General features: G+C 42.1%; 1 protein-coding gene across 4 annotated transcripts in view; it reads left to right on the top strand.

The window, feature by feature from the left end:
• The window catches only part of CDK15 (cyclin dependent kinase 15), a 91,047-nt gene extending 71,604 nt beyond the window's left edge, over positions 1-19,443 (top strand). For 2 of the 4 annotated variants that reach the window (XM_037734845.1, XM_037734846.1), the window contains exons 12-14: positions 4,304-4,443; positions 15,056-15,198; positions 17,321-19,443. In XM_037734845.1, coding sequence (XP_037590773.1) covers positions 4,304-4,443; positions 15,056-15,165 — 250 coding nt within the window. In that variant the 3' untranslated portion in view covers positions 15,166-15,198; positions 17,321-19,443. Of the gene's footprint in view, positions 1-4,303; positions 4,444-12,768; positions 13,724-15,055; positions 15,199-17,320 lie in introns of those variants that run through there. The other 2 variants (XR_005198303.1, XM_017518352.2) reach the window with 2 other exon arrangements.
• The last annotated feature ends 4,221 nt before the right edge of the window (positions 19,444-23,664 follow it).

Genomic DNA, 23,664 nt, shown 5'->3' on the forward strand with positions numbered 1-23,664 from the left:
TCGGTAGTTAACGTCACAAACCTAACAGCTTGAATTTACATCTAGCTTACACGGAAAGGTCTTGGTAGGCAAATTAGCATTTGTGATGTTCATTTTTTATGCCAATGTTTGTTTTCGAAGTAGGGGTTGTAACCAATGGATAATTGTTCCAGTGGGAGTTAGTGGTGGTGGCGCTGTGTAGGACTATGACAGTAAAGGCAATTGGGCCGTAGATGATAGGAAAAAGCATAACTATACAAAGACAGAAGAGGTCAGCAAATCAATATTTGTGCCCAAAAAGCAACATTTGTTTACCCAGGACTCTTTTTCTCGGCCCCGCAGAAAGAGTATAATGTGCACTAGCAAGGTGGTGATCACCGGGGTGCTTGGCAAAGGCCCAGATCGTAATGGTCCTGCTGCCAGTGCTGCCAGCGAAGGCTTGCATTTGTGTGGGGTGGAGTTGGCTTGTACAGGGGAGACCGACACACACTTGGGTCCTGGGAGGAAGAGCCTTCACCTGCCCACTTTGCCCTGGTTACCACCTCTGCCAGCAAAGGAGAAGCAATGTGCAGCAGTCATAGTTCAGAGACTGTGAGACAGAACAAGTCTGGAAACTACCAGAAGCCCTGAAACAACCTATGGCAAGGATAAGGGTAGGCTCTGTTGATCACGGTAGAAAGCCCTAAAAAAGAGGTTCTTACATCACTGATTAGTACCTACTTTTCTTTTACTCATTCACCTGGTTAAAAAAATATGTTCTTATTTTATTTTTTTGAGGCAGGGGCTGGCTCTGTCACCCAGGCTAGAGTGCAGTAGCACGATCATGGCTCACTGCAGCCTTGACCTCCTGGGCTTAGGTGATTCTCCCACCTCACCCCCTGAGTAGCTGGGACAACAGGCACATGCTACCATACCCAGCCAATTTTTGCATTTCTTGGTAGAGATGGGTTTTCACCATGTTGCCCAGGCTGGTCTCAAACTCCTGGGCTTAAGCAATCCTCCCATCTCCACCTCCCAAAGTGTTGGGATTACAGACATGAGCCATGAAACCTGGCCAAATAACCTGTTCTTATTAAAAAAAAAAAAAAAAAAAAAAAAAAAGGGAGGTGCCCTTAATACCCTAGAAGCTCCATTAGCCTTTCTTGGCTTCCCCAGACACTCTACATAAACACAGTCTAAGTAAAAACAATATGCCTGCCATGCTAACACAAGTTTAAAACAGGTTTCCTAGCCTTCCCTGTCCAATCAGATAGCAGTCCCTCAGCTCCCCCTACAGGGCAGTTCAGTAGCCACCTGTTATGGGTTGATGTAGGGGGAGCATGAGAGAGAACAAATCGCTGATTGGGGTGGGACTGTGGAGGTGGAAGTTGATAGATGCATTGCTCCCCACCACCTACCCACTCTCCCCACGCCCAGAAATTCATATTTAACCAGAAAGCATGAAGGCCGGCCGGGCGCGGTGGCTCAAGCCTGTAATCCCAGCACTTTGGGAGGCCGAGGCGGGTGGATCACGAGGTCAAGCGATCGAGACCATCCTTGTCAACATAGTGAAACCCCGTCTCTACTAAAACTACAAAAAATTAGCTGGGCATGGTGGTGCATGCCTGTAATCCCAGCTACTCAGGAGGCTGAGGCAGGAGAATTGCCTGAACCCAGGAGGCGGAGGTTGCGGTGAGCCGAGATCGCGCCATTGCACTCCAGCCTGGGTAACATGAGTGAAACTCTGTCTCAAAAAAAAAAAAAAGAAAAGAAAGCATGAAGGCCGCAGAAAGTGGATTCAAGGCCCAATTTTGTCACAGGCTTCACCTCACCACCCAATAGTATGGGTGGACCAGCTAAAATTTGTTCATGAGATTTCCCCTAAGTCTCCTTCCAGACAGATTCTAGGCTCTAGTGATTTGTACTAATATCCTCTTTAAACTACCATTTCATAGACCCTAAAAACCTCTGCCTGGACAGCATACCCTGGATGAGGAATATATATATGCCTGTCCTTCTTCAGGCCACAGCAAATGAGTAGGCTTCTACCCTAATCCTTTTTCTCCTAACTAGCCTGGAAATTTGCAAGGATTTGGAAATTTGCAAATTTCTTCTTATCTTGTCTGTGAAGCAATCCTGAGTTTGAAGATAGTTATCTGTGTGCAGAAACAGTTTCATGTCTTGGGAATCAAATAGCTCCAAATTTTTTAATGCAAATATTAGGTAAATTACAATTCTGGGCCGGGACCTCTAGCATCCCTGCATCATGGCACCTGGAAGGGAAAGAATATCTGATTTTTCTTGCTTTAAGTCGGTAGGTATATTTGACATTAAGCAAGTCCATCTATGTCCGCTTAATAGAGGATTTGCAATGGTGTTTCATGGCCATACAACTTAATTCTGAATGTCAGTCATCAGTCCCATGATCAGCTGATAGATGCATCCATCCCTCTGGGATATGCACAGTTTTCCCTCTTATGGCTTTCCAGATGTAAACCTATGTGTGGGTTGTGGAGCTGGGTGTATGTAAATGATTGGCATTAGATTAACAAAGACTTTCGAGCATTGTAAGTAAACAGGAAACATGAAGCCCCACAAGCCACCCTCCCCACTTCACATCAGGCCTCTCTCTCCATTTTTGTCCTGAGCCAGCCAACTGGCCTTCATTCACTTCTTTAAACTCCTGCTTCTCCCTCCTTCTCTAGGGTCTGTACGGGCACCACAGACCCCTGTCAGCAAGGCCTACCTCTTGCCTGGCCTCCATTCTTCAACTCTCAACTCAAATGCCACTTCCTCAAGAAATCCTTTCCTGACAGCCCCCTCCCATTCTAGGTCAGGTATTGAGGCTACCTTAATCCTTAACATAAGGTAAACCTGAGGATTTGTCCTTGCTGTGATTTAGGTACTTAATTCTCTCTCTGCCTCTGCTCCATCTCAGGGGAACCAACATATTATACCTGGGCTGCTATAACCAAACACCTTAACTGGGTAATTGCCAAGCAATAGAAATGTATTTCCCAAAGCTATGGAGCCTGGGAAAACCAAGATCAAGGTGGCAGCAACTTAGGTGTTGGGCGAGGGCTCTCTGCTTCACAGACGGCATCTTCTCACTGTGCCTTCACAAGGCAGAAAGGGCAAACGGGCTCTCTCAAGCCTCCTTTACAACTTAATTACCTCCCAAAGGTCCCACTTTCTAATATTATCACTTTGGTGATTAGATTTCAACATAAATTGGAATTTTGGAGAGATACAAATAGTCAGACCATAGTAGGATTCTTTTCTTCACAGTTGTACTTAGACATCTGTATGATTATTTGATAAACAGCTGACTCCTCTACCTAAGCTACCAGAAATCTTGTCCTGTATCTCCCAAAGCCAGTTACTTACTAGCACATAGTAGTTGCTCAATAAATGGATTTGCTCATCTCCAGATATATATTTCAACATAAGGTCAACTTGAGGATTTGTCTTTACTGTGATTTAGGTACTTAATTATCTCTCTTCCTCTGTTCCATCTCAGGGGAACCAAGAGAGCTCCCTAATAAGCCTGGCTGAGCTTCAGAAATGCTGCAAACAAGTGTATTTTCTACCCAAGCTTCACCCTGCAGAATTACCTCTTTAGAATTCTGTGCTTTTCCACCTCCGGAATTCTGCCCTTGCCACCCTTGGAGTTCAGAGCCTCGAACATATTTTGTTTTTTGTTTGTTTGTTTGAAACAGAGTCTTGTTCTGTCACCCAGGCTGGCATGCAGTGGTGCAATATTAGCTCACTGCAGCCTCTGCCTCCCAGGCTCAAGAGATTCACATGCCTCAGCCTCCTGAGTAGCTGGGATTACAGGTGCATGCCACCACACCCAGCTAATTCTTATGTTTTTATAGAGACTGGGTTTCACCATGTTGGCGAGTCTGGTCTTGAACTCCTGGTCAGATCCGCCCGTCTTGGCCTCCCAGAGTTCAAACATATTTTGAATCAGGCCTTTCTGCTTGGTTAGGGCTGCAGTGTTCCTCCAAAAAGAATCCTTGATTTTATATTTCTGTTTCTATAATTATATTCTGTATCTTTTATGTGTACGTGATGCCCAGACACACGGTGGAGGGCAAGGGAGCTGAGTGACAGAACGCAGAGATTTTTCTCCTTCAACTTAGAAACGAGACAGTCAGTAAGAGTTTAGTGTGGGGTTACTTTTCCATTTGCCATCAACTTTAGCAATTCCAGGAAAATTCTACTTAAAACATTATTCTAAGTCTAGCCATCTCCTTTTCTTTACTTTTTGTTTTTCTCCCTTTTTTTCTTTTCAGAAGGGAGGCTACTGGAGAAACTCAATTTTTCTCTCCCACTTTTCCAGGCTGGGCAGAGTTCCTGAAGCTGAAGACCTGGCCTCCCAGATGCTGAAAGGCTTTCCCAGAGACCGTGTCTCCGCCCAGGAAGCACTCGTGCATGATTATTTTAGTGCCCTCCCATCTCAGCTGTACCAGCTTCCTGATGGTGAGCAAGGGGGTGCATGCATATGCGTGGGTGCGCGTGTGTAAGTCTTGGTTCTTAAGTAGTTTGCCTCAGCACCGGAGAATCACAGCATTTGCACCCAGGAGTGAAGTTAGAGATCCATTTGCCTGGGAGAAGCAAGATGGGGCCCAATCTTGTCCAAGTTTTGCATGAACTTCTCTCAAACTCTGAAGCACTGATGGGGATAGGTTACAAGGACCTCTTTGTAATGCTCCAAACACTTCACAGGTATACACTTACACTCAGAAATTGGATGAGATGGAAGTTGTCCCTGAGTTGTTTGCTTTAGCCACCATCTGCCAGGAAGCCACACCAGTGTTTCTATCAAGACCCTTCTCTCTTTCTGCCAGAGTAAGATGATAGGTGAAGTGGATATGTCCCGAGAGGGAGCTGGGCCTTTCTTGATTGGTAATACCAAGCTGTGGAAGGCAGCGCTGGGGTGGGGTGCTGGGGGAAGGGAAGCATCCTCCCAGGCTGTCCACCCCTACAAACACAAGTTACCCTGAAATCAGCCTTTGCTGCCTGGGCCTGAAGTCATCTTCCAAATCTGAAATCTACTGAGGGATCATGTGGTTGGAACTCCCCTCATGTTTCTCAGACTGTGGCCAGGAAGGGCTACAGGAGGATGTGGGCAGTGGTCATGGGGACTATCCTTAGGTGAGGTTTCTTTGAAAAAATCCACCATTCAGCTAAAAATAGTTTTAGGAACAAGAGACAAGTAGACAGGAAAAGCAAAGCGACGAGGAAGGAAAAATAGAAGAGAGAAGCAGCCGGAGTTGGTTTTAGAAGTCCTAAGCCAGAGAAAAGAATGCTTAGAAGGGAGGGCTTGAGGGCTGGCACTAGGATGAGGACACTGGAAAGGGTGTGAGGGATTGGTGATGGGGTGCGGTGGGCTAAGGTTGGGGACAGCGTGAGGAGCTACTGTCCATGAGGTGTGGAAACGCCTGGCCTGTCTTGCCAGGGTTCACAGACAGCTCCCTTCTGTCTGGGACATCATCCTGCAGCAGTACAAAGCACTGAGTTTGGGACTTGTTGAGGCATTCTATTTTATGACTAAAGTGAGTCATTTAGGATCTCCAAAAATAACCATAATCATACAACTGGGGTTAATGTCTTACTTAACCCTGCAGAAAGAGTCAGTCATTAGTATTTATTAAGTTGCCATTAAGTGTCAAGAACATATTAAGTGCTATAAAAAGTTGAGGAAAACAAGAGACTTGTCCTTGGCCTCCAGGATCTTATGAAGTGGGAGGAAAAGAGGGTGAGGAAAAGGAAACAGGGCACCCTCACACATATATCAGTACAAATCGTATCCAAACAGCTGAAAATCTGTGCATAATCAACTGCAGATGTGCAGAGACTATGTATGTGTTAAAGACAATTCTTTGGAGGAACAAGAGTAATTGAAATGAGATGGATTCGACTGGAGGTGAATCTAAAGTGGAATTTGGAAGGAGGGGACAGGCAGGGGTTAGCATGTGGGTGGAACAAAAGACATGGCAGACACATCCACACTTCTCACTCCCTTCCCGGTACCTCTGCCCCCACTTTGGCCCCATTCCTTCCCAGCCACTCCCATCCCAATCCCCTCTTCCCAGTCCGAGCCTCCAGATTGTTCCTGTTTAGCTTTCTCCTCTTAGGCTTGGGACTTATAACTCTACTACTTCATGCAAGTGTACACACTTGGATGTATAGACACACACACACACTGTCTCCCTTCTCTTCACTTAAAGAAACTTCCCCCCATTGGCCCTCCTTTAGGATCTATTATTCCACATGCTGAGAATTGCTGGAGATCTTCAAAGTTTTCTAGGGACCAGCTTTTGCCTGATGCAGGGTGATTAGGAAGAAACAATCACTGTCAAACTGATGTGTTCTTAGAAACCTGGGTTTTGATTTTCCTGGCTGATCCAAAAGCAAAGCCACCAACAGAGGGGTGCATGGATGTCTAGGGTTGTGTGTGTATGTGTGTATATGTGTGTGTATGGGTGTGAGAGAGAGAACGATCTGTATTCCTTCCCTGTTCACCCAGTCATAGAGCCCAAATCTACTTTGACACTTTTAGAAAAATGAAAAGATGGAATCTTACAGGAGGCTGCCTGCACTGGGGGGAGACCAGGAGTGCTCACAGCAGGAGGGAAGTTGACTTTTCTTTATACATATAGGGGTTTTTCCATGCAGAGTTTAAATTATGCCTGATAAAAGGAGTTTCGTGGATGTTTCAGTTCTTTCAAATTCTCCTGGCTTCCTCCCAATTAAATGAGGTTTGTCAAAGCCACAGGGCTCTGCTGCTGCTGCCTCGGCGGACAAGCATTTCCTGCAGCGACATCTCGAATCCCCGAGGGAGAAGATGAAAGGGCCGGTGCCAAGAGACAGGGGAAGGGGGGGACAAGATTGGGTGTGTGTGCCTCTGTGTGTGTGTGCTCATGCACTCATGTGCACGTGCGTGTGTGTGTGTGTGGCAGGGTGGTGCAGGAATATGCATAGAGACGGATGGGCAGCTGGGAACAAGGGACACATAGATAGGAAAAGCAAAGCTACCCGGAAAGAAAGATAGAGGAACAGACAGAAGCAGCCAGGGCTGGTTTGCGCACCTTCGTGACAGCGACCCTCACCACCAGCACATTTTCTACTAAGGGATGCAGTCCCTTGGCCTGGCAGTGCCAGCCTGCTTTTTCATTGCCCCTGGCAATGAGCCTTTATTAAGAGCCTCCTTTGCAGACAGAGTGCACAAGTGGGTAATCACAGTTCCCAACTTGCAGGAACATAGAAACTCCATCCCTGAGGAGGGCTGCCCCAGGCATGAGAATTGTGCAAAAATCGGCATGCTCCTGTGAGTGATTTGTACGGAGAGCTTCTCTGCCATCATTATGCAAGGAATTTTGCTCTCTGGTGGCATTTCAGTATAAAATTATTTAGGGGCTTATCTTTATATCATTTTACTATTCTGGTTTTACTCTGGTTGCAGGATAACAGAGTTGTCACTTTAAAAAATACTTTGTTTCCCCTTTGATCTGGAAGATGCCAGCTCTTATTGTCTGCCCTCTAAAGAAGACAATTAAAGCATAAAGCCTGGGACAGGGAAATATGTGGAGAGTGGAAGGACAGCCTAAATCCCAGTGCAGGAGTGGCACAGAAATTCCCCACAAAATGAAAGAATTGTTCCAGTCTATCTATATTTTCATGAAGCTAGAAATCCTGAACAATGCTTTCCCTAGGTTGTGGCAGTATGCTGAGAGCCAAAGGACATTTATCAGGGGTTATTTGCCATGAAAACCAGGAATTTCAGGATTAGTTTCCTTTTGGACAGCACCTGAAGTGGAAAAGTGTGAATATTAGAATGGCAAGCATGTGGGAACGTCTGCCAAGTTCTGACATTTCCCCTTATTGACTCGTGAACACCTGAAGAAACACTTGTAGAAGGAGAAATTATTGGTAGTTCCTCTCAAAACACAGCCAACAGCAAGCTAATTGCTTTTGCAGATGGCCAGGGAGTCGCTCTTCCCACTCAGACACCGGCTTATGGCCACACTTGTGGTCCTCGTGGCTGAGCCAGCAGGGCAGGACGTCAGCTGAGGCAGCGAGGACCTAAAATTAGGCCCTTGGCGACTCTCTAATCTTAGCTGCAGGTTCAGCTTCTTCATTTAATTCCCTTTGCCCTCAGCATGAACTTGGGCTCTGGGAGAGGAAAACTGTTTAATGATTTGGGGGGAGTAGAAAATCATTAAGCTGCCCCTTCTCAAAGCTGGCTCCGCTCTGTTCTTGCAGGAAGCTTTCCAAATGTTACCCTTGGAAAGTTAAGACTGATTTTGGAACCTAGCCATTTTGAACTACAGACACTGATCCAGAAAAGTATTTCTTATCTGAGGCAGTAAATGACACGTGATTTAGGAGTCTGGTCCTTAAGCCTTGGTTCTTGATCGCATCAGGACATCAAAGGCTGTCTCTCTCTCTCTCTCTCTCTCTCTCTCTCTCTCTCTCTCTCTCTCCCCCCCCCCCCTTTCTCTCGCTCTGGGTTGGTGTCATTTTGCTTGCTAGCCAAATCTCATACTTGAGTCTCCCATTCCTTCCTAGACTAAATCCCCTTCTCCTTTAAAATGGGTATTAGCATCTTAGGGGGAACAAAATCTTAAAACTTAAAAGCTTGCTCGTTTCACAAGTAATTTTGCAAAAATGCTAGACCACAGGCCCCATTGTTAGCATATACTTATGTACACATAGGGATGGAAGAAAAACATGGTGTTTACCTCTACCTTTCATCACACCACCCCGATATCTATACTCTGAAAGTTCTTCAGCATGCCTCATGGCCCTGTTAAAATCTGAGTCATATTTTCATTTGATCCAATAAAAGAACTTCAGGCCTTCTTTGAGTGTTGCCTCCTTTATATATTTGAAGATCCCTATGATATCACTTCCCAAAGGCCACTTTAGGCTGAATTCCTTTAACTTTTGTTTCTGAATGCAAATTCTGTATCTTCCACTTTTTAGTCATATTGTTGTATTGTTCTCTTCTGAATCTGCTCCAATTATTTTACTCGTCTCTGAGAATATCGAGGCAGCATAGATTCCAATTGCTTGCATAGTGGGAGAATCATATTCCTTTCCTTCACTGGAGGTTTACTGAGTGTCTATGAGGTGTGATATTAAAGGATACAAAAATGAATTAGTCATGGACCCTGTCCTCAAAGAGCTTACAATCCTTTAGGAAATAAGACAAGTATATAAACAGCTGCAGATCAAGTAAACAAACAAACTGCTCTAAGTGTTCAAAGGAAGTGAGATTAACTCCAGCAGTGGGGATCCAGGATGATTTTGGGAGTGAGTCTTGAAAGATGACGGGTCTGGATGGTTGGGGAAGAAGGGCATACTGGGAAAGGAATGTCATGTTCCTCTCAATATCATCTAAGATTATTCTGAAGTTATCTTCTTTTTAATAATAGTGGCTCAGTCTTAACTCATATACCATTGTAGTTTTTCTTACCATTGTATGCCTTTTTGCAACAATTTAAACATTCTTTGACATGTACTAATCAAGCTTAGTTTAGTCTAAACTTAGTTCACTCTAAATGCTTCCACATAATATCAAATCTATTCTGTTTATTGATTTTATTGTCTATTCTATTCAAAGTTGAACCAGAATTTTTGTCTTTCTGTGAGGCCAGGTTTCAGGGACTGGGGATGTTGGAAAAGAGGGAAGGAAGATTCTCAGCCATTCTCTTGACTCTATACTACTTTCAGGAGTTTGTAACATAACTTAGACCAACCTGTCCACCTTTTGAATCCTCCATTAATCAGCCCTTAAGAAGCAATACATTAAAAAGTAAATTTGGAGGTGTCCTCCATAACACTTCCTCACCTTCCATGCACAAAGTTATCCTCAGTCCATTTCAGTACATTAGATGAGATACTGGGTTGAGACATGGTTTATGAGGTTGCATAACATTGTGTTGCTGGGGAAAGTCCAGGAAAACCAAGTCCCTCAGCCCTACCAAGCCCTTAAGTTGATTAAATGTGTTACATTCATTGCTGAAAGAGTCTGCAAGCAGAGAGTCTTTTCTAACTCTTTTCTGAGTGGGAAAGGATCTTAAAGACTACTTATTCCATAGCTTCATTATATAGATGAATCACTGATGCCCAGGGAAGAATAGTCGTACCTGCCTTTTATTGGGCATCTGTGTGCTTTATATAAATTATCAATCTGTGTACCAATTGATAAGACTGGAATTGTTATCCTCGTGTTACAGATTAGACAGCTGGAAGTGAGGTAAGCTAATTGCTCAAAGTCACACAGCTAGGAAGTTGTGGAGCCAAAGCTACTCCTTTCCCACTATTCGTTGTTCTTGCTAAAAATCTCATAGGAAATTAGCTGCAAAACCAAAATTAGAACCAAGATCTTGAGGCCTAGTCCTGTGCTCTTCCCACTGTCTCGTGCACTGTGTTTATTTTAAAGCTTTTCTGGGAAAGATTCCACATGTCCCCAGGTAGCATGTTTAATATCTCACAATTAAAAGGCCTCAATTTATGTTGAATAGAGACCCATGCCCCAGGACCAACTTCTTCTTCAATGCCATCTTAGTTTCTTCTTTTTCTTTTCTTTTTTTGTAATAATACATGCAATCCCTCTCGGGTTTTAAGATTGATTGATTGATTTTGAGACGGAGTTTCACTCTTGTCTCCTGGGCTGGAGTGCAATGACATGATCTCGGCTCACTGTAACCTGTGCCTCCCGGGTTCAAGTAATCCTCCTGCCTCAGCCTCCCCAGTAGCTGGGATTACAGATGAGCACTACCACACCCAGCTAATTTTTGTATTTTTAATAGAGACAGGGTTTCCCCACGTTGGCTGGGCTAGTGTCAAAGTCCTAACTTCAGGTAATCCACCCGCCTCAGCCTCCCAAAGTGCTGGGATTACAGGCGTACGCCACTGTGTCTGGCCAAGATATATTAATCAATGGTGATAAATGTTTTTGTTTCGCCTGTGACTCATTCAATTTTATAAGAAAAACATCAAGGAATCCAATGGAAAATGAGGCAAAGGCGTAAAACAGCAATTTATGCAAGAGGAAAAAAAAAGAGCATAGCAACACTGGAATAAATCAACTGCTTTACTACAAATACCATAAAATTAGTTATTTTTTTCTGTAACCTAACAACTCCCAGTGTTGGTGAGATTGTGGTAAAATGATTCTCTGTTGATGGTAGTGAAACTTTTGCAAAGCATTATAGCATGCATATCAGGACTCATAAAAATGGTCATACCATTCAACTCTATGCCTTTGTCCCCGGAAATTATCTAAAGAAATAATTGAGTAGGGGGAAAAAGCCAAAAACCTAGATTAATGAAACTGTTCATGGCAGTGTTGTCTATACTGTTTTAAAATTTTTTAAATAAAAAGAAACAATGTAAATATTAAACACCAGAGAACAAATTAGACAAATGTTGGTATATTGATTCAACAAACAGTACTATGTAACCATTTTAAATGGTCATTAATAGAAGTGTGTGATATTATGAAAGTGCTTGTGCTATCACATGAGCTATAAGAATCTAGAATACAAAATTGTATATTATAATGTACCTGTGAAAATTAATATGCACATGAACAAAACAGAAAGGTAGTATACGAAATAAAAATGCTCTTCTAGTTTAGAGGGGCTGTAGGTCATTCCCTTTCTCGGAGCTTTCTTTAAACTGGGGTGTTATATTGTCTTAGTTGTTTAAAAGAATAAGTTAAAACAAAATAGCACAGGCAGTCTGAGCTGTGGGTTGAAAGTTAAAGGACCTGAGTTTTCTTCTTTTTTGTTTCCCAACACAATGTGTGCTATTGGCCTTCATAAACCTCAATTTCTCCATCTGCACAATGGGTTAACACTAGTTTTCTTTACCCCAGATTGACAGAATATTTATTTTTATAATGCTTTTAACTCACTGAATGCAAGCATTCATATAAATTTGGTCCTAGGAGAATGAAGGGTAGGAGGGAAAGAAAGGAAAAAATAAATAGGCCTAATTAATTTTAAGATGAAAGATCATCTGCTTTAATCGGAAATGTATGTGTACTATGCCCCTAGTCAGAGTTTTAAGTGCACTTCATGTTAGTTAGCAACTTCAGTTTAAAGTACTGTGTGATCCTCTGGGCTTTGAAGATATGACACCTCTATACATACACATGAGCTAAAATTACCACGTAATCACCAGGATGTGTGCACTTTGAATAATTAAGTGTACTAAGCATCTCCAGCTGATGGATTGATGATGTGGAAGAGTAGTGCAAAACCCACGTGACACGGGCGATTACAAGACATTTTGAAATGATAGCTTAATTTTCAAGCTTTTTTTTTTTTTTTTTTTTTTTTTTTTTTTTTTTTTTTTTTTTTTTTTTTTTTTTTTTTTGCTTGTGCTTTCTCTGTTAGCCATTATGGGCAAGTAAAAGAGATTTGATTATCTTGTTTCCTGTGAAAGGTTATTTAGCCCCTCAATCCCATTAAGTCACTTTCTGCACTCCAGTGCACAGGGCCTTCACCAGGTTATCAGCCCAGGAAGAGTAAATGGAGACACCAGGATCAGATTTCTAAAGGAAGGAAAGTTAAAGCAAAGTTTGAAAGGGGTGACAGCCAACAGCCATGAGCTTAGGAACTCAATTAGACTAAAAAGACAACTATCTCATTATCTCGTTCCGAAATGATCTAAATACACAAGAATCTAAAAGTTTTAAATAAACTTGTCCTGCTGACTGTCTAGATGACTGAATTTCCCTTCTCAAAAAATTTTTAAACACCCGCTTTCATATTTATTTATTCTAAGCGCGAAGCAGCTGCGATAATTATGCTGTCAGACTTGGGAAGCTAATGAGGAGTCACCGGAGTGGAAGGTTTTGCATTTGTGGGATCGCTGAAGGAGAACCACGCTACAGTTTTTTTCGTTTTTTCTTTCCCTTTCTTTCTTCCTCCTCTTTCTTTTTCTATGAGTTGGGAAGGAGAGTCTGGCAGTCCACGGCCAAATTGGAATCCTTTTGATTAACCGGTTGCCTTCCCAACATGTTCTGCCAGATAATGTCTCTCTCTCTCTCCCTCCCTGCTTTTGAGGAGCTGCTGCTTTTGAGGGGCAAGGAAGCCCAAGGGAAATCCCAGCTTTTCATGCCACTGTCCCCAAGGCAAGAGGATACTTCTCCCTGAGAGAAGTTCCCCAAATGATTTGGATTTGAGTTGGTTTGAAAATAATCAGTAAAGTATACGCACTGTTTATTTTAGCTGTTTAACTGTCTATACTATGACAAGAGCTAAAAGAAAGTAGAATACAAAATTGCATATTATAATGTCCTTGTGAAAATGTCTTATGCATAGCAACAAAATATGATGGTTCCCCTTTCCAGCCTAGCCAATGTGATTCCAAATAGAAGAAGATAGACCGCAGATTACCCACTGCATTTAGGGCAGAGGTGTAGGCCAGGAGAGGCAGAGCTGGCAAGTTTATTTCTTCCAGCAAACAGTATTATTAAGGCATTTTATGCTTTTGGTGCACTAAGAACAGAGGCGTCTCTTTTTGTTAAACTGTGAGGTATTTTGACCAACCCAGGTTTATGCAGATTGTGAACCTGGGAAAAGCAATACTCACATGGAAAGGGGCCCTGGGCCAGTTTTGTGGGTGTACTTTGGCGACAATGTGGCTGCTGCCTGTTGCTATTTTTCTCAGGTATCTATGCTAATACTTGTAACAATACCTACCATTTATTAAGAACATATTGTGTATCAGAAACTAACCCAAAGTGTTTTGCATATATTACGTTCTTTAAACTTACAGCAATCTGCCAGGAAGTTTTATTTTCCCCATTTTTCAGATAAGCCCCTTGCCGTGTCAACTTTGGGAGCTTTAGTGTAGTGAGCATTCAGGAGCAGCAGGCACTTACCAAACTCTGGACTTGGGAAAATGCAAACTGCCAGTGTTCTGAGCTAACCAAATACCTGATTTGGACTTCAAAGGTAGTATATATATTTTCAAATAGTTCATTTTTTTCAATTTGCAAAAATTGCACTTTAGAGTCTATATAAATAGATTGCCAGCTGGGCACAGTGGCTCATGCCTGTAATCCCAGCACTTTTGGAGGCCAAGGCAGGTGAATCACCTGAGGTCAGGAGATCAAGACCAGCCTGGCCAACATGGTGAAACCCCATCTCTGCTAAAAATACAAAAATTAGCCAGGTGTGGTGGTGCTTACCTGTAATCCCAGCTACTGGGAAGCTGAGGCAGGAGAATCACTTGAACCCGGGAGGCAGAAGTTGTAGTGAGTCGAGATCGTGCCACTGCCCTCTAGCCTGGGCAACAGGGCGAGACTCTGTCCCCCACCCCGCCAAAAAAAAGGGTTGCCTAAAGTTATCTAACAAGAATAAAAACTTTCTAAAATGTATCTAGCCCAGCATGACGCTCATTGCCTCTCACCCTCTAACGTCACCCTCTAACATCACCCTCTAACATCCAGATTCCTTGGCATGACATTAGCTTCCTTCACCATCTGGTTCCAACCATTTTTCCCAGGTTATCTCCCAGCCTGTCTTGTTCTAACCATGCAAGATGACTTGCAGCTCTCTCAAACACTTTTCTTCCTTCATGTCTTTGCTCATGCTGATCCCTCTCCGGGAATATCCTCCTTGAAAGTCATTCACTATTGAGAGCAGAGTTATCCTTCAGGTCTCAAAGGGCATCTTGTCTGTGCCCTCTTTGTGCTCCGAAGACTTGGAGGGAGGGGTTAACATAATCCTTGTTTGTGCCTCACTTTTGGTCCTTGTTTATACGTGTATGTGTGTGTTCCTCCCAGTTTTGTTCCTATTTTTATCATCTTCAACACAAAGCATACTGCCTTGCACAAGCGTTCACTAGGTAAATATGCATTAAATTGAATTAAATAGAAGGCACTTGCAACTATTAGTAGATTCAGTAAAGTGAGTCATCCGTGAGTCAGTGTGAATTATTAGTAAATAAGTCTGGCTCATGTTTTGACATTTCTTCAGGTGACAAATATGACAACAGACAGAAATATACCACAAAAGATCCCAGGAAATAACATATTGGTGCTTCTCTCTTTTCATTCCTACAGAGGAGTCTTTGTTTACAGTTTCAGGAGTGATGCTTAAGCCAGAAATGTGTGACCTTTTGGCCTCCTGCCAGAAAGGTCACCACTCAGCCCAGTTTAGCAAATGCTGGTGAAAAGAAAGGGTGAGATCACCAAAGTTCTTCCAGGTAAGTGGTCGCAACAGTGAGGTTCCTTATGGACAAAATTGAAAAGCTATTGCTGCCAGGTGGAGAGGATGTTGCCCAGGGATTCAGGGCACCTCTGTGCTGTTTCTAGTTCTTCCTCACTGGCTCTAGGACAGGTGGCTTCACCTCTTCAGGCCTCCATTGCCTGGCTGGGCAAAGAGAATAATAACAGGCACTGCCCGTCTCTTCCACTCCCAGAGCAGGGATACAGTCCCTAAGACAGAACTTCCACGTTTCCACAACAGTGTGAGACCTTCAGCTGACACAGGTGGAACCAAGGAGTTTCCTGGGATGCAGGATGCTCAGTGCTAGAATTGGCACAGTCCTGGATAAAAACCAGGACAATTGGTCACTTTTATGGCACAAATTACCTTCCAGGGTAATCTTGAGGAAGAAGGGGTGTTATGAAGGGTTTTCCCAAAGCCACCAGACCCTTAAATGAGCACTATTAGCAGGCACAAGAAGCCAGGTGGGACAACTCCAAAATTCACCATAGTATGGACAACCCTATAGATGTTTCAAAAGCACTTCCCATCTGGGGCTTCCATGGCGATAGATGCAACGCAATCAAGATGGAATCAAGGTAGAGCCCACATGCACAACCCGCCAGCCCGCCTGCCTGCCCTTTAGGTGACCCTGGCTATATCCCAAACCATAACCATTATCCTCTGATTTGGCCACCCATTTGACAACCACAGCTTGGTGATGCTTCCCGGGAGCCTAGATGGTAACCACTGGCATTCCCCTACAAACTCCCCAACAATATCACTCACATGGCCGGATTCACTCTTCATTCTTTCTCTTGATCTCTATTTTTGGCTGTCACTACTTAAAGGCATATACACATTAAAAATGTCTACTTCCTGGCTCTTTTAAGATCATTGTCTTGTCTTCCAAGAGCAGGGAAGTTCAAAATTATAGCTGATCCTCAGAGAATTTTATGAAATATCTAAGTTTGTATTTTGACAATATACCTTTAAAATTACAATCGGCAATATGATATAGTATTTCCCAAGCAAAATACTTTCTAGAGCAGAGCTTTTACTGTATAACTATACCATTTAAAACCTACTAGTTATAAGGACAGAATGAACTTTAGCTGCATTCTGTGACGTGGAGGGCTTACCCTTCATAAAATTATCCAAGACACTAATGAAATGGGCTCAGATGGTGGTCCTCCATTAATGTTATTACTATTTCTATTGTTATTTTCATAAGCAGCTGAAAGGTAGGGAAATAACCTTGCCTTTCTGATCTACAGTGACCTTCCACAAAGAGTTGTTACCTATAGTGTAGACATAAACTGGTCACAATAGAAAATCAATTAAATGCAGCATGTCAAGCTTGTGGCCTGCACCAGCAACTGAAGAAGGGAAAAGGCAGATTCTGCCTCTGCTGGAGTAATCTCATGATGTCCCTAGGCCTTGGTATGAATGTAAGAAGATAAAACTGAGATGAGCCACAAGAGGGAAAAGCTAGAGCAATTAAACTGTTTAATAAATGGCTTGGGATCAGCAAAATCTAGAGTGCTAGAGTTAAAGAGACTAAAAGCAGTAATCACATGGACACTTGGGGCCTGCAAATCTTTTCCACTGAATTGAATTTATGTTAAAATATTCACTTTTCAGGAGAGTCAAAATGTAAATTGGGGTATTAGGACTTTGTAACTGGCAGCAATGCCTCAAAATTAAGACTCTTGAAAAATCTTCAAAACGTTCGTTTCAGGCAGGGAAAAAAATGTATACTGATGTCTACAACAGAGAAATCGAGGGGAACTAAAATTTACTGGATAGATACCACACACAGGCACTTCAGTAAGGGCTTTACACATATTCTTTCAAAGCTTGGCATGTTTTGAGCAGTCGATGGTGGTGAGTTACAATGCTAGTTTATAAAATCTATCTGGAGATAGATTTTGATTATTTGTAAAGCTTTCTTAGTTCTTATAACCAGGGCTAAGATGCTGCCTCTCTTACACTTTATCATTACCTTTTCCATCAGTATATATAATGCCATCAATAACTTTGCAATGTTTAACTGATTTTCCTTCATCTATACTCTGTTGTGCATTATTTTGATTGTGTTTATTTTTCATTACTTCCAGGGCTGTATTTCTGCTGTTTTGAGTTTCATTTGCTTCAGCTTACTGAGAAGCTTCAAATCTAACTCCATACTGAACAAGGGGTTTTATGCCCTTGCCTATGACCTGGAATAAATATGATGTTCAAGGTGACAGTACATAATACTGGAAGAAAATGCAATGGAAGGTTATTGCTATTGTCATTTGCATAGAATTTAAGTGATTAAAAAAATTAGACATAAACTAAGTTAGTCTGAGAAGAGGGCTTCTGAATAATTTCATTCATTTTGTCATTTGATAGAGAGATTCCTGGGCCAGAAGGTTGATTTCCCAAAAAGACTGATAAGAGACTGACAGTTGAAAGAATCTGGAGACAGAGTTGGTGCTTAGCAGAGACCTGCCACTCCTGTATTTACTTACAATTTCTCTTAACAAAACGATTTCTGTGGCAAGGAGAAAACCAGTCTAAAGTTTAGAAAAGTCTCTAGGGAAGATGGTTTCTTGGATAACATTGTCAACAAAAGGACTTGCTGAGAACTATTTATTATTGTTTCCTAGGGGGCGCTTCCTCCCTCACTAAACTGGATTATCAGAACACATTACCACCCAATGCAGATTTTAGGAGTTTGTATTTGGCTGCTGGTTAGGATTAAATTTCAGGCTATCTCCTCCTTCTGAATCTTAATTGTCTGTGATGATGGCAACAGTGATAGGGAATCTAAGCACTGGTTTGATGGTGGAGATATTGAATAAATAGATGGGAGCAGAATTCTAAAGATGTAATTTAAGCTCTGTTGCACCACCAGACACACACACAGACATACACACACCCCTCAAGTAAAATGAGTGATCTGTCTTAGCTACACATGTGCCGTTTTATACAATGACTCCTTCTAAAAGAAGCCAAGGAAACTCAAATTACTTCTGCCTAGGGATCTTCTCAGGAAATGCAGTAGCCTAGAAACCAGAGACCTCTGTATATCCTTTGGAAGAACAAGGAGGAACTAATTAAGAGAGAATTAAAAAATAGTAACTATCCCCCAACATCTGAGATGGAGAAAGGAAAGACACACGGATAGCCCAAATAAACTACCTGAGTAAGTATTTGATTTTAGTAAGGAATTTGACAAAGGTTGTCCAACTATGCCTGAAAGATGAAACAGTGTGGGCTGGGTGGGTGATGGAGGAGATATATGTGCTCAAATAATGGTGGTTATTTAACCTGGAAAAAGGCCAGTCGTGGTGTGGTACAAGGTTCAGTCTGGAGTCCTATTCTAGTCAAATATTCTTATTAATCACTTGAATAAAGCAGAATAGATGGCCAACTTATTCATACAACTCCTTGGAGTAAGTACTATTATTAATCTATGACATCCATTTTACAAAAGAGGAGACTGAGGCTCAGTGAAGTTAAATAACTCCTTCATAGTAGCATGCCAGAGTTAAGATGCAAACCTCAGGTCTGGCTCTCCAATGTTTCTGATACCTATCAGATTTAAAGAATATATAACTCTTGCAGAGGCAGCTGCTATTTAGTATTGGATCATGATTCAAAAGAGACTTTGCTAGAAGCCATGTGACTTAGTGGAAATTGGCACTTTTAAATACAATATGAATTAATAGTACAATTTGGCTGTCCCCCAGAGATAATGCTAGTACCAATCAAAAGCTCAGGATGCTACCATTGGTGCATCAACAAGCGTTCTTGAGCAGTTTCAACTGTCCACCAATAAACTGAGTTCCCACAATAGTAGTGGAATTCCTCTGCCTCCCTGAAGATAGAGCTATAGGAGGGATTCCTATATTGGAGGTTAGAACAGCTGACCTCTAATGTCCCATCTAATTCCAAGATCCTCCAATAATGACTTTGGAACAACTGTAGACAGGCTATACTTGGAATTATGGTAAGATACTATTGCTGCAGGAATGGATAGACAAATTTTCTTTTTAAAAAATTGATTTTTTTCAGTGGAAGTTGACAGAATTATCCTCTTTATAATGGAAGATACATTATGCTTGTGCTTCCTTCTTTTTTCTTCTTTAACAGATTTACCTATTCAAAAGCTTAATAAAAATATGTAAGACTCTAAAATGTCATTTAAATTTTTTATTTCTCAATTTTGTAAAATAAACATTTCTGGAATTTGTGCATATTTTTTCATCCCATGTTTTTGTTGTTTCTTTTGTATAGACAAACACCACACTTTTAAAAACATCATTTATTTTTGTTCAGTTTGAGGCACTAGTTATTTTAATGATGCTTGCTTACTTATCCGCCAGTGCTATTCACCTAATATTTCTGTCTTCCAGGCATCCATAATGGGGTGGCACTCCTTGGCTCTCTGATGGATGGATACAGCCATGTGGTTAGTTCTGGCCAATGAATTGTGAGTGGAAGCGACATGTGTCACTTCTGGGCCAAGCATTCATTTATTGCCAGTGCAAGACCCTCCAAATATCTTTTTTGTTTGTTTGTTTGGTTTTTGGTTTTTGAGATGGGGTCTCGCTATGTGGCCTAGTCTGGAGTGCAGTGACTATTCACAGGTTGTGATCAATGCACACTGCAGCCTCAAACTCCAGGGCTTAAGCAATCCTCCTACCTCAGCCTCCCAAGTAGCCAGGACTACAGGTGTGCACCACATATCCAACTCAAATTTCTTTTTACTCCTTGGTTCCAGTGACCAGCAGTGTTTAAGATGATCCCAGAATGAGGAGATGTAGAACAGAGTTCTTGGGGACATATGATGAAGGTGTAGTGGAAGAGAGAAATAAAACTTTATCATTTTAAGCCACTAATATTTTGAGTTTATTTCTTACTATAGGATAGCCTAGTCTATCCTGACTGCTACCAGGACACATAAAACACACACCTGCACTATCCAACATGGCAGCTACTAGCTACATGGTGACTATATTCACATTTGAATTAATTATTAAATTTAAAAATCAGTTTCTCAGTCACGTTGGCCATATTTCAAATGTTCAATAGCTCAGACGCTGGTGGCTGCCATATTGCATGGTGCAGATACAGAACATTGCTATTATTGCAGAAAGTTCTGTTGAACGGTGCTGACATAGTGTCAGGATTTATATGAGAGTTGAAAGTGATGTCTTCTAACATTTCTTGATATTTTAAGTGTGCATTTAATACCACCTTGAAGTTAGTCTCAAAAGGTTTTGCCTTTTAAAATGAAATCTCTGGGAGCCTCCAGTGGATGCTGGAAGAAAACAAATCACTCTGAAAAGTTGCATTTCTTAAAACCAAACAACTCAAAAGGTCTTTTCCTGAAGGTTACATTGACAGAGAATATAAATATCTTTTGGCTGGTTTTGACATCTTTCATCAATTTAATAAATTCTGAGGGTAGTTTTATTTTAGTCCATCCTCCCTGATTTTCTGCACATTTTCTACTTCTAACTCTTCTCTATTCCTAAGTGGGTTGATGTGCACCTGATATAAGATCTCATGTCTCAATAATGAATTCATCCAAGTTTATTATCATCCTTGAACACAATTGTTTCTATTGTAAGAACTATTAACAGCGTTGAGTATTACAAGAAAATCTTGTAAGTAGACCAAAATGGAACCATGTTATAAAAATAATCCTTCTCATTAATGTATTTAACAAACATCCAGGCAATAGAAATACAAAGATTAACAGTTTGCCCAAGGATCATATAATCTAATGGAGAGTTAGCTGTAAATAAATATAAGATCCAATGACAACATATTAACCTGCCCTATCATAGAGGAGATGATGTAGACTTTGTCTTGAAGAGGGAGTATGCCAGGTAGGCAACTGAAGGCATAAGAAGATCCCCAATGTGAGGGTGTTATAGAAAGGACAGGAGCTGGGAGAGGTGGCATGCACCTGTATTCCCAGCTACTCAGGAGACTGAGGCAGGAGCATCCCTTGAGCCTAGAAGTGTGAGGCTGCCTGGGCAATAGAGCAAGGCCCCTTCTTAAAAAAAAAATAATAAAGCTAATTAAAAAAAAAAAGGACAGGGTGTTTTGGCTTGTAAGGAATTGAAACCCCCAATTCAATGGCTTAACCCACAAGGGTTTTATTTTACGTAAGAAGTCTAGAAGGAGGTGGCTCCAAGACTGATTAATTTGTTGGGTTGATGGCATCACAGGAACGTAGGGGCTTTGTCTTTCTTCATTGCATCTTCAGTGTCCTTCATTGCCTTGGTCCTCAGGCTGGTTCCTATCATGGTCACAAGATCCCACCACAATTCCCAGCATCACAGGCAGACGTGTCTACATCCAGCTGAAGAAGAGACCATCTCTTCCTGTATGCTTCATTTTAAAATAAAGCACAGTTTTCTTTATGTTACTGATCTGGCTGTCACATACCTGCTTCTGAAATGCTAGCAAGGAGAATTTGATGGCTGCTTTAGAATGTTCAGAATTTCCTCCTGATCTGAAGCTAGGACCACCGCTCCTGAGGGGAAAATTCCTAAATAGTCATGACAACCTGTCAGTCTGTCCTATCACAGAGATGACCGAAGAAGAAGTGGGGATAGACTATTGGGCAGACAATCAATAGAATCTGCCACAGCAATGAATTGACTTTGGGACCTTGTGGTGTAGGGGCAGCGGGAGGTGAAGAATGGGCATAAGGTCCAATATGGGGGCCTGGATGGCTTGTTACATCTTTCACAGTTGGGTACTTCCTTTGAGAGAGACGGTTATGAGCTCACTTCTAGACATCTTAAGTTTGAGGTATTGGTGTGCATAAGACGAGTAGAGCTGCCAGCCTGGGAACAGGATGTGGAGACGTTTGTAAGCGGGTGTCATCTACACACTGATGGTCCTTGAAGTCCCCAGGATGTGACTGCCCAAGATAACATATATGAAGAAAGGAAACACAAGAATTGTACCTTGGAAAAGCCCACATCTAGAGAGTAGGAGACAGAAGAATCAACAAAGAAGACAAAGCATTAGTGGTTAGAGACTGATGGAAGAGGAAGTGTGGTGGGGAGAGGGAAGGAACTAGAACCATTCTGTGTGACAGAAGTCAACAAGAGCATTCCAAGATTGAGTAGCCTGCAGAGAAAACTGTCAGGAAGGTGCAAATGAAGTAAGGCCATGGATTTGGGAGGCTACCAGTTCTTGATAACCAAGGGAGCAGCTTCCATGGCATGGCAGTCACAGAAGAGCACGATGGATTAAAAAGACAGTGACAGCTAAGAAAGCAGAAGCAGGGAATGTCTTTCAGAAATTCTTGCATACAAGGATGGGAAAGATGGAGGACTCGCTAGAGCGTGGAAGGATTGACAGGTTTCCTGTTTTGTTTAGCATAAGAGAGACTATACATTTTTACAAGCTGAAGAAAAAAGAAAGAAAGAAGTTGAAGAATCAGTGAATAATCCAAAAGTACCAGGCATGATTCCTTCTCGAGTTTTTGCCTGGCTCGTCCCTCTGCCTAGAACCCTTCTTCCAAATGTCCACACAGACAACTCTCTTGCCTACTTCAAGCCTTTGTCCAGATGTCACCAGTTGGTGAAGCCTACCCTGGCCACCCTATAAAATGGGCCACCAATTAGGAAGCCTCCTGCACACCAATCCCCCTTAACCTGACCTATTTTTCTAAAGCATCGCTTGTTGTCATGATCCATAACTTAGATTTACCTATTTATGATAATTATTGTTTCTCTCTCTCCCCCCAGCTGGAATGTAAGCTCCATAATGATAGGAATCTGTTTTATTTTATTTTTTTTTTATTTAGGGACAGGGTCTTGCTCCTGTCACCCAAGCTGCAGTGCAGTGGCATGATCTCAGCTCACTGCAACCTCTGCCTCCCAGGTTCAAGTGATTCTCCTGCCTCAGCCTCCTGAGTAGCTGGGATTACAGGTGCACACCACCATGACCGGCTAATCTTTGTATTTTTAGTAGAGATGGGGTTTCACCATGTTGCCAGACTGATCTTGAATTCCTTACTTCGTGATCCACCCACCTCAGCCTGCCAAGCAGCTGGGATTACAGGTGTGTGCCACCATGTCCAGCTAACTTTTTCATTTCTTGCAGAGATGAAGTCTCACTATGTTGTCCAGGCTAGTCTCAAACTCCTGGCCTCAAGTGATCCTCCCATTTTGGCTTCCCAAAGTGCTGGGATTACAGGTGTGAGCCATAGTGCCTAGCTGCTTTAAAACATTTTAAACGTATTAATTTGCTTAATCCTCACAAGCAACTCTATGAGTCAGATACTATTATCATTCCAGTCTTAACAAAGGAGGAAGTGAAAGCACAGAGAAAGAAAGTAACTTGCCCCCAAATCTTAATAACACAGTTATTAAGTGGCAGAGGTAGATTTGAACAATTGCCTGATTGTGTACACCTGGCTCCTGATTCTGCACACCTGCTC

The sequence above is a fragment of the Cebus imitator genome, unplaced genomic scaffold, assembly GCF_001604975.1.
Source record: "Cebus imitator isolate Cc_AM_T3 unplaced genomic scaffold, Cebus_imitator-1.0 Scaffold671, whole genome shotgun sequence".
NCBI classification, from domain to species: domain Eukaryota; kingdom Metazoa; phylum Chordata; class Mammalia; order Primates; family Cebidae; genus Cebus; species Cebus imitator.